This window comes from Hetaerina americana, unplaced genomic scaffold (assembly GCF_022747635.1).
Source record: "Hetaerina americana unplaced genomic scaffold, ioHetAmer1.1.p SCAF_9, whole genome shotgun sequence".
In the NCBI taxonomy this organism is placed as follows: domain Eukaryota; kingdom Metazoa; phylum Arthropoda; class Insecta; order Odonata; family Calopterygidae; genus Hetaerina; species Hetaerina americana.
The window spans coordinates 24898475-24909621 of record NW_027287538.1 but is presented as its reverse complement, the minus strand read 5'-3'; the positions used below and the strand labels follow the sequence as shown (position 1 = coordinate 24909621).

General features: G+C 32.9%; 1 protein-coding gene across 1 annotated transcript in view; it reads left to right on the top strand.

Moving 5' to 3' along the window:
* The window catches only part of LOC139698895 (transcriptional adapter 2-beta-like), a 39384-nt gene extending 28483 nt beyond the window's left edge, over positions 1–10901 (top strand). Inside the window, exons 11-13 of the mRNA XM_071597846.1 lie at positions 3847–4057; positions 6024–6086; positions 8016–10901. Of these exons, the coding sequence (XP_071453947.1) occupies positions 3847–4057; positions 6024–6086; positions 8016–8162 (421 nt within the window). The 3' untranslated portion in view covers positions 8163–10901. The remainder of the gene's footprint in view (positions 1–3846; positions 4058–6023; positions 6087–8015) is intronic.
* The last annotated feature ends 246 nt before the right edge of the window (positions 10902–11147 follow it).

Here is an 11147-nt window from a genome sequence, read left to right as displayed (position 1 = left end):
CATTGATACCCTTCTGCCAGTGACTTTTCCATGACTCAAAGGATCCCTGGTTTGCAGATTCCAGAAGGTCCTTAAGGGTACACGTGCAAGCTTCTTTGATGGCACTTTGGGTCTAATGGTGTGTCCTTTGGGGGAGGATTTCATTTTGAGAATAGGAAATAGTCTGCTGGTGCCAAGTTGGCACTGTAAGGGGGTTGAGGAATCATTGTGATGCCATTTTTCGTCAGGTTGTCTGTTACCTTGGAGCCTCAAGTACTCAAGACCTTTAGGTCGAGTTTGGGAAAGATCTTTTATTTCACCAAATTTGCAGTAGTAATGGTGTGCACTGTTATAAAATCAATGCCAATATGATGTGCAATCATGCACACACTTAAGTGACAGTCTGAATTCAGTACTTCACACACACGTTGCATGTTGTCATTGGTTCTTGACATCAATGGCCTTCCAGTGCAGGGCTCGTCCTCCACACTCTCTCAGCCATCTTTGAAACGCTTGTGTTACTTAAAAACTGCAGTTTGTGACATGCTTTTGTCTTAGAACATTTGGTGAATCATGCCCAACATCCTTGCTCCTGATTTCCCCAGTCCAACACAAAATTTGATGGCATACTGCTGTTCAATCATTCACTGCATTGTTGCTTGCGCTGAGTCACTTGATAGGGGTCCACTAAAAACATGATCTAGCTTGAATGAATGCTCATAGTCGATCGGTTCTTGGCATGTGTTGAAGGTCAGTCCCCTCACTGCTGAGCCTGTACATTGCAAGCTTGCGGCAATGTAGTCACATCAAATTGTTTCCGATACTTTTTAGACAAATGTGTATAAATCATTTAATCAGTAGTGCAGAATTCCCATAATTAATACACCTTTAGTTTATTGAGGTGATTTTCCTTTCATTAAGTAATGCTTGATCAACAGATGACATTATCTTTCTTCAATTTTTGTAGAAATCTTTTGACTTGCTTGATTCAAATGTGCACTAAACACTTCTTGATAGACAAGTCTGGCTAAAGCTTGTTATGTGTTCTTTTGAGAGATGTTTCTAATTGAAACTATATTTGATGTGCACCTTTGGTGCTATCCTTCTTTGTATGGACTTCTCAATCCACCCTTGTATTCCATTATACCCTGTTTAATAGTTAACCTAAAAAATTCAAATTCCATAGTTACTGGATTAACAGTGTAATAGAAGTCTGGTGTTTAATTATTCTCTAGTTCTGTTGTAATGATGATAGTTAAAAGGCAGTAACTCTAGGTTTATCTCATATAATGCCATATGTTAAAGGTTAGGGAATTATTATTCTGGCTGCATTACAAGTGTGTTTATGTTTTGCATATGATTTGTGTTTCCCTATTTTTTTCATCCATCATAACTCAATCATTTATTTGAGTAAATATGAGTTGCCCATAAATATCCTTGGAACTGACCAGCATTTGAGATTTACAGAACTTGATTCCTCTAAAATGTTTTTTTTAGGGTGAACTTTTGCACATCCATTGGGTATTTCGAAAAGTATGCATCATTTCTTGCAAAATTTATCTGAGTTAAATAACTGAAAAATGTATACTGGAGCTAAGATATCATGTAAAATTATTAGCTGTCTGCATGAAGAAGGCTTACATCTTTCTGTGACACCATTTCCCTCTGTAAAAGAAACTGTCAGACCAAAAATTGCTGACCTCGAAATACTTGCGTATATACTCTTGCAATAGTACGCTATGTTTTAAACTTTCAATTTTGGTTTTTCCGGCATGACTTGGTGGGGGTTTGGTGCCAGATTTTTTTTCTGTTAATTTATAATTTATCCAAATTTTCCCTAAGGTTTGCAATACTGTTGTGATTTCAAATTTCTTACATATGACAATAATATCATCTGGGAATATTAATTCAAAGGATATAAATTCATTCAAAGGTGACATGAAAAGTTCAAATGATTCCAGTTTTCCTTGCTACACCTTCCCTAGCATCCTTACCTGGTGTGAATTCATTGATGCTTTTTAGGTAGAGCTGGGAAATCAATATTTTTATTGAATCATTATTCTTATGCAATGTGTTAGCTTTTATAATAGCTTATTATCATCTCTATGATTACCTGCTGCTTTAATGCTAAACATCTCTATGATGTTTAGAATTAAAGTGAATATCTTGTGTCTAATACCCTGATGTCAGTGATACTATGATCACTGGATAAATAAACTTAGTATTTTTCAAACAAAAAACTTTTTTCCACTACAACTGATATTTACGCATAGGCGACATCATCAGTAAGCAAGTTGTGAAGTGTGGTTGAAATGTAAAACTTTTCTGCTTTCCAAAGGCTTTCAGAGCAATTGCAGCATATTAGGTCCATTACCTGCTGCTATCAACCCTACACTTTAAAGAAGGTTTTATTCATTAATACTGAATTCAATGTTATCTTAAGACGTGGCAAGCGGAGTTAGGCCCTATAATTAAAGGTACCAGAGGAGTTTCCTCAATACTGGCATATAAAGTCCACAAATAAATTTATCTCAATTCACCAACTATTTTTGGAGGAGATTTATAAAATAATGCATGCCCTCTGTCTTTAAATATTCTTCCTTAGTTTTTTATAATTTTTGAACTCCTTATATAAGACAGATGTTCCTTAAGGCAGTCCCTAGTGAACTGGTTGAACCAGTTGTGATTGGAAATTCCCCGTGGCTACTGTTAGCTATGGCTTTGTCCATGTGTTTCTGCTGAAATTCTCATATTGGATCTCTTAATTTTCTTAGTCTCCAGTTCATTGCCATTCTATGCTAAAACTGGTGTACATATTAAGACTTTAATAATTAAATGTAATTTCTGTAAAGAAATATTTTTCTTATTTTGCTTACTATGCTTCAGGTGTATCTACTAAGAATATGATGCTCTAGCAATATTATATTGGCCTCCTCATAGTTGGCAGCATTTTATGACTAAGAAAGTGTAATCCTGTATTTGACCATTTTGAATCTTTGCTTGGAGGTATTGCAGTTTTCCTCTTGATATGTCACAATTACTAATGGTGGCAATGGCTCCCATATTACTTTCATTCGTGTTCAATTTTTTACTGTGAAAATGGAAAACCTGTGGTAGTGAGTTGAACAAAAAATATAAAGGAAAGAAGTAATTGCTTACTACATAAATTTCAATTCTACTTAAAGTTTTGCAAGTCATCATTTGATTTGACTTTTTTGTTGATTAAATATGCATATTCTCGTACCTTTACAAGTGTGCAGTAGAATCAATAATCTCTAGTGGGAGAGTCACATGTTTATTCTATAAGTATACTATTTTTTTAAACAATCTTAATGAGGGTCTTAACTATGGAAAGTAATCATTTGTAAAATGATTTCTGATCAAGTCACAGAAGAATTATCATGTTGTCCTCGGCTATGTGCCTCTCTGACTTTTTTTATTTCACTTTGTTTAGCTACAGTTAGCACACCCTGAAATAGAATTGAAGGTTGATATTGTATTCTTTGTGATATGACTTATCACATCGGAAACATAATTTTGTATCCATTATGCCTATCTGTCTTTGTTCTGGTACTTTGTTTAACGGCAATTAACACAACTTTAATTTAATTTGAACAAAACAAAATTAACAACAAAATTTAATTTGATATCGTAGTGTAACCAATGGTGCCTGTGCAGGACCTAAGCAATAATTTGTGGTGATATTTTGAACAGTTTAAGCTTAGTGTTTGCCATTGCTCTTTTTGGAATTGCATCCGTATTAGTTGGCTATGAAACCAAAGCTAGAAATCCTGGTTTTTAATTTAATGATTATAATAATAATTATAGTATATACTCAATCTTAATATTAGTTATGTTTATATGCAGAGAAAGCACAGAGGAAGGAGACCTCTCTTCTGTCGAAGAAAAATGCATACCACCACAAAACATCAGTTGCAGCCCACCGTTGCTGCTCGATAGTATAGGGGACGCGGCGGCAGAAAGTTCGGAAGCTGCCGAGGTACCCCAATCCCCTAAATCCCCTGTACTACCTGGTCTTATAGATCCAACTTGCAACTTATCTGCTGGCGAAAAACGAGTAAGTTTCTAACATGTCTCACTATCAATGTGAGGGAATCATGTAGAAAATATTTAATTTTTCCATATTCTGTGACCTCCTTAATTAAGTGTTGTATAATGCCAATTCAAAATCATATGAAACATGGTGAGTAGTCAACCATAAAGCCACGATCTTAGGAATAATTGGAAATAACATGGACATCAATCAATTACTCTGTTTTGTAATGGTTATCAGGGTTTGTTGGTAGTGATTATTTGATGTAAGGAAGGAGTTCGCAAAAAATTGTGGTTTTCAACCCTGTTAAGTATTAAACAAATTCCAATCCAAGGTAAAAAAAATATTTAATTTTTCAAATGCGTTAGTTTTGCTTTTATCAAGCTTTCATTCCACTATTACATTATGCTGATCCTGGATATTAGCTACAGCAGTTTATTTATTATTATTATTGAGCTGCCTTGGGGGATATGCACTTCTGAGGATGCATCCACTCATGTATAAGTATTTAAACAAATGGGGCCTGAATTCTGGAAGTATTCCCCTATGAACTACCAATAAGGACCACAGATAATATTCTTTTAATGTGATACCATAGATCTTCCACTGAGTTTTTCCCGATGGAAAAGTTCCTCCTTAAAATCTGGGTTCAGATGAGAAATGCATTTAAAATTTCCTCATTCAGATCAAAGTGCAAGTACAATTAACATAAGGCATTCATAAGATCCTGGACTGTAGCAATAAACTTTTTACATTTATAGGATCAAAATTTTACATTGTTGAATACACCACTGATGTCTCTACCTCTCTAGCTAGTTGTATTAACTCATTGATCTATTGAAATATTCTATCCTGTGACGTTACTATTTCTTTGTCTACTAGCTTAAAACTTTCTAGCATACTTTCTTTTCATAGAACAAACTTCTTTAGGGGTAAGTTTGTGATTGTAACATGCTAAATTAATTTTAATATTTCCTTTAATTTATTGTATTTGAAGTAGCGTATGCATTTAACCGTTTCAATTTTTACGGAAGGTGAATAGTGTTTTAAGTCAATTTGGTGGGACTTCAAAAAATATATGTTCCAATGATTAGACATTTTCATGTTTGTATGGTATTTTAATGAAAGATTACTTAATAATGTTTTTTTATAATTTTATAGAGTCAAAAAGAATTGACTTACCGATAAGTTTAAATGTGCCTATTATCTAAAACTGTAAATGTGTACAAGACCACTAAAATTCAGTTTTAAAGTGGTAGAAGTGAGTCCAATTGTCTTCTGTGAAGTTCAGAAAAGAACCCAAAATCAGTTTAAACCAGAGAAACTGGCTAATTTTGCAAGTTGACTAAAGTAGGGGCCAAATTTTAAGTGAGTTCAAATTTCCTTCTGTATTTACCTTACACTTGACTCTTAACACGTTATTCTTTCTCTGTGCCTTTTTCAATGAAATCCAATTCACACCATCAATTGGTTTTGATAAATTACACTTTTTGCAAGGGAAGTTAATGTGAAGCAGGAATTTGGAGTTTCTTTATCCAAATTCTGAAGGATTAAGGAAAATTAAAGAAGAGGCATATTCTAAAAGAGTAATTGAGCCCATGAAAGTTTCCTCAGGAAAGTTCAAATAAACTTCATAACGTGACTTAAGCCTACTAAATGCAGATTTTGTCCTCTGATATGGATATCCTCTGGCCTGTGTTTATTTCATATTCATAACTATTGGCACAGCTATGTTTGATTTGATGGTTAAAATTGTGTGCCATCTGTTGTAAGGTGAATAAAGTGGAAAACATGCTTTGATATGCATTCACATCAATAACTTTGGAATTGAGTTTTTCTGAGGTTGTAAAAGTTAAAAAGTTGCTTTCTTTGATTATGTACTCACATAAAAGGTATTGAACTCTAATTCTATTGATGCAGCTATTGTGCTTTTTCTCATGATTGAATTTTGATTTGACTTAATTTTCACTAAATGTCCTTTTCATTTCAGTTATGCTCTTCTTTGAAACTTAACCCATTGCAGTACATATCTCTCAAAACTATACTACTTACGGTGAGTAAATTCATTACTTTATCAGTCTTGATAAGATGATTGGTGTTATTGGAAACAGTAGCTTATCGAATAAAAAGTGGATTGGTGAAATAAAAGATAATTTTGATTTAATCATTTATTTTTTGGGGAAATAATGCAATGCAATGTCAAGGTGTTGCTGTAGTAATTCATATTCTCGAGCTTAGTACAGTTTAACTCATATATTTTGGATTTAGGAAGGGAATGTTTATTGTGAGAAAAGGTAAAGATTAAGTAACCTGAAATCTCACTTTCTTGAGTAAGGATGCAAATAAGAACCAGAAAACAGTGAATACTTTAAAGGAGCATAATTTATTATTCATTTTCTGACCCATTTCTGTGGTGAAAAATACCTCTTCCATTGTATTGTGGTGTGAATTTTCTAGAGGGTCTGTTCTGTGGACTCTGGGGTGATGTTGTGAAAGTTAAATGTGATTGATCTGTAGAAAATAATAATATTTTATCATCAGTGGAATGGTCCACTATTATATACTGTGAATTGATTTGTATAGAGTAGTTGACGAAATGTTTAAAATTACTGGCACTACGTTTATCTATGCTTTCAAATGTGTTTTTTTAAATCATTCTAAATGTATAAAATCAAAACTGTCAACATGGCTTGTATATTTTGGAGGTACCTTATAAATTGATTTAGAAAAGTCAATTTTTTTGGAAGGCATTAATAGGGGACAAATTTAAAATGAATAAGGTACATAAGGTGTTTTTATTTGCCTATGAACGATTGGAAAGTTGATGGAACTCGGGAAAAAATTCTGAAAAGAGGGATAATGTCAATTCTGGTGATGGAAGTGACAGCTGCAATGCCGAAGTGTAAAATATGTTACTCAAATTATTTAAAAATGTTATGAAGAAATATTTAAAGCATCTGATTGAAATCAGTTCATAGTCAAAGAAGCTTCCCTTCAGAAAATATTAGTATACCGCTAAATGTATTAATTTATAACTTTCTCATAGCATTTTTAACAATAAGATACCTGCAGGTTCATTGTACCTGTAGGTATTTTATTTTCTAAGATGGTTTCAGTCTTGCATTCATTTTTGAATACTTTGCATCTATACACAATTCCACATCAAATTGGACCAGAATTGATTTTACCTTGTTTGATTTTAAAAATTTTCTGTTCACCTAGGAACCTTGCAGAGATAATATCCTGAGAAATATCTGTGTTTAGCCTACTATCTTTAGAGAAAAAATGAGTTGCATAGTACAGCATGCATGTCGAGGAATTCCCTCAAGATGTTCAGCCGTTAAAATTTAAAATTAAATTGCTACCCGACTCCATTAATGTGCAGGAATAAGCAAAAAATTTAATTAATAGGACATTTTTTCAAGCAAAGTTTTCAAGCTTAAGTATCAATATGGTCTGTATAAAGGAAGTATTTGCACAACATCTATTTATCTGTGTAATTTCATAATATTGGCAAAATTCTAAATTTTTCCCAACTGTTACTACTATTAAACTAAGGAATAAACAGTGACAAATTAACTTGTCATAAGCTACATACTTCTCAACTTATGCTAACCACATCACTAGTTAAAACTTGCAGTATAAGTTTTGCATGTTTAACTGGTTAGTAAGTTCAGAATTCAGGGTCCTCACAAATATGCTAACAATAGTCCACTGTATTTTCGTTACTTAATGTAGGTAATAATTCTAAGTAAAGCAAATAATGTTTATTCAATGATTAATTTTCATGCGAAATTTGTGTCGGTGCTTAGAGGGAGGCTATTGTTTGTCTGGTTTTTTCAAATATTGTCCTATTGATTCTAACCGTTTCTTGTGGATTCGCCGCTGTATGTGCATGCTTTAAATTTTTTTATAAATGTCAGAATGATTTATTCAATTTGTAATTTTTAAGAATTATAATGTTTTTGATTTACTTTTTCAGGAATATTTGAAGAGGACTGAAGAAAACGGTGATGAGTCAGCCGATATGCTTCTTCCTCAGCTTTCATCAAATCCTAGCCCTGGAAAAACTGTAGAAAAATGTGTTCTGAATTATCTGGTTAACAGTGGATGGATTACAGCCAGCTAACGCAAAAAGCTCGATTTATAGACATCGTTAATTTTACTATGCAGCTTACAGGTACTATTATATTTACCTAGGAAACCTCAAAAGTTCATTTATACCTGTGCATTTATTCTTGATGCACTAGGACATTAACAGTGGCGAAACAAATGTAAGTATAATATTTATCTATGTACATATGGCTAGTGCAAAGGTATGTGGAGCATCAGAAATGTAAAGATGCAGTATTTATGTGCAGCATGTATGGTTTATTTTAGACAATCAGGAATGAAATTTGATCATTTTCATAATTTATGTGAGGGCTGTTTTCTAGTGGAGTAACTGTTATCTGTTGGTGCATATTGTAAGATCGAGAAATTGCCCATGACTTTGTTATTGTTTCTATTGGTAAAGAGTGAAACTCCTTTGTTTGAAACTTGAATTGGTGAAAAGTTTCCTGTTTATTTGAAAGTGACAGTGTTCACAAATATGTTAGCGTTGTATATAAATACATGTACTTGTGAATCCTTTTCTATTGCAGCACATTTCCGCGGTTCATTAATGTCTAGTGGGCACCGATGCTGTTGCATATTAGGGAATCGATTGAATTTTTCGTGTCCACCTTCAATAATAATTTCGGTAACTTTCAGTCAAAGTGTTGTCAAATGATGTAATTTAAGATGTTAATATTTTCATATATTTTGTCTATATTTGAGATTAACCAGTGGGAAATGGTTCTTATCACAAGAGGTTCTACTTAGCAGTTGTGATAGTGGTTGGGTGGAGTTCATGGCACAAATAGAGGTGCAAGAGCAGTGAATAAATATGAGTACCTAATCCATCTTTGAAAAATATATTAATAACATATTTTTGCTGTAATTCTCAGGTAAATAAGATATCCCTTAACTGATGTGAACTTGAGTCCTTGTTGCCTTATCATGAAAAAGTCAACTTGATAGGTGTTGTGTATAAACTTTCTGTCAAATGAAATTATCTTTATTTGAAGGTAGTTCAGTTGGGATCTCCCATATAGGACTTAACATTAGTTCATGTTGCACTATATTAGAGGTAACTGAGCGGTGGTCACATCTTGCATTTTGTTAGGCTTTCAAATTATCATTCTTTTCTAGTTTCTCATTGTATTGGTTCCTTGAATTCATGTGGTAATCTGTCCAGCTATTAGAATTCACCGTGTATTTCATTATTGTCATTTATTTGAAGTTCCTGCGAGATTTGGTGGAAAATATAGGTGTAGGAAGTGAATTCTTTAGGTAAACCCACCACATTTGTTCAAATTTGATTCATACTTTCATGGTTGTTATGGCATGTTAAATATAATCGCACAATTTTTCATGAGAAAACCCTAAGTACAGCAAATTTCCTGCCATTCTGCTTTCATTTGATTGTGTTATTACTCTTCGGCATTGTTAGTTGTGGATAATATTCTACTTATTTAACCTTGTGCATTGAAATTATTGTGCTTAATTTTCTGGAAGTGCATATGTAGTTAATTGCAGTGTTGTGTATGTATGGACCATTTTTTTAAGCTAGAACACTGCTTTATTTTATGTAGTTACATTTAGTGATGACAAGATTCATTTAGTTTTAATTTGGCATTTTACAGAACCAAAGACCTTCAGGACCAGTGTGTACACTTATTTATTCATGTTGAATTTTGAATGGTGTTAGAAGCCAAAGAAGGAATTTGAGAATTATTTGGAAATAAGAGTTATATCCAAAAATTATTTGCCTAATGGTAGAATGCACAATTTTTTTGACGATTGGGTGTTTTAGAATGGAATTATGAAATTGGTTTTTCTTATTTTAGCCATTGCCATGTATCTTATCATCTACATATTTTCCATTTTTGATGGACCAAGTTTGTTAAAGTGAAAGCAATTATTATAAATTTTTCTAAAATTTTCTCACCTGTTGAGAACTATATGTGAAGTGGCTTTCACAGAAATGTTTTTACAAAAGTTAAAACTTTAATGAACACTTCATTATGCTTAAAAAGTCTTATATATTTCCCTAAAATATTATCCAATAATTTGGTGTTGTAGGGTTATTTATTTAATTTTGCCCCTATTATTGTTTTTCTAAAAGAACTTGTGCACCTTTAATTAAAATTCTTTTCAGTGGCCATCATAAAGAATTTATGTGGTTTCTGTTTTATGAATTCAGGTTGGTCCCACTATTGAGCTTTTTGAAAACACTAGTCATGTAATGTTATTGTAGTTAAGTTTTGGTATTTGACAAACACTGGGGCAGTGATGATGTGAGATTTATTTTTATAATTCTTCCAGCAAAGGAATGATGTTCAAAAGATGTTTGGTTTAATTATATTGTCTTTCTGATTCAGAAAATCATTGCAGTCTGCTCTACAGCCAAGTATACCAATATTGCCACAATTACAGTTATTATTATCAAAACTGTGAGGACACCAATTTTAACTATTCACTGTGTGAATGAATAGGGAGCATTTAATGTCTTGATTGTACATAGCTTGAATTGTGATAGAAATTATATTTTAAGAGAGCATAAGATATTACTTATGCCTTATAAATTCTCAAATGTCTGCATTGTTCGCTTTGGACGTAATGGCAGTTCAGTACAAGGTAACCTATGGTCTTTTTATGTCACCAGAGTCCTTTATTGTTAAAGTTATCCCATATGGTTGGAGTGCTCTTAACCAGTGGTTACTTATTGGTGACTCATGTTTATATAATGTTTTGTACCTGATGAATAAATTGCTCCAAATTATAAGTTTTGGTACAATTTTTATGGTAGTTACTGATTATTTTTGCTTAAATATTTATGCTTCGATGGTTAACTTGTAATATTTGAAAAAAAATGCTCCAGTGTCTTTTAGCATCCTGTCAGTTTTGTTGAACTAAGATTATGCAGAATGATTAATACCTATCTTCCAAGGGGGCCTGTAGCCTCTGGCAAAGACAAGTGAGGATATTCCACGCATCTCACATAAAGAGATTTTGATTTTCAGATGGTCGG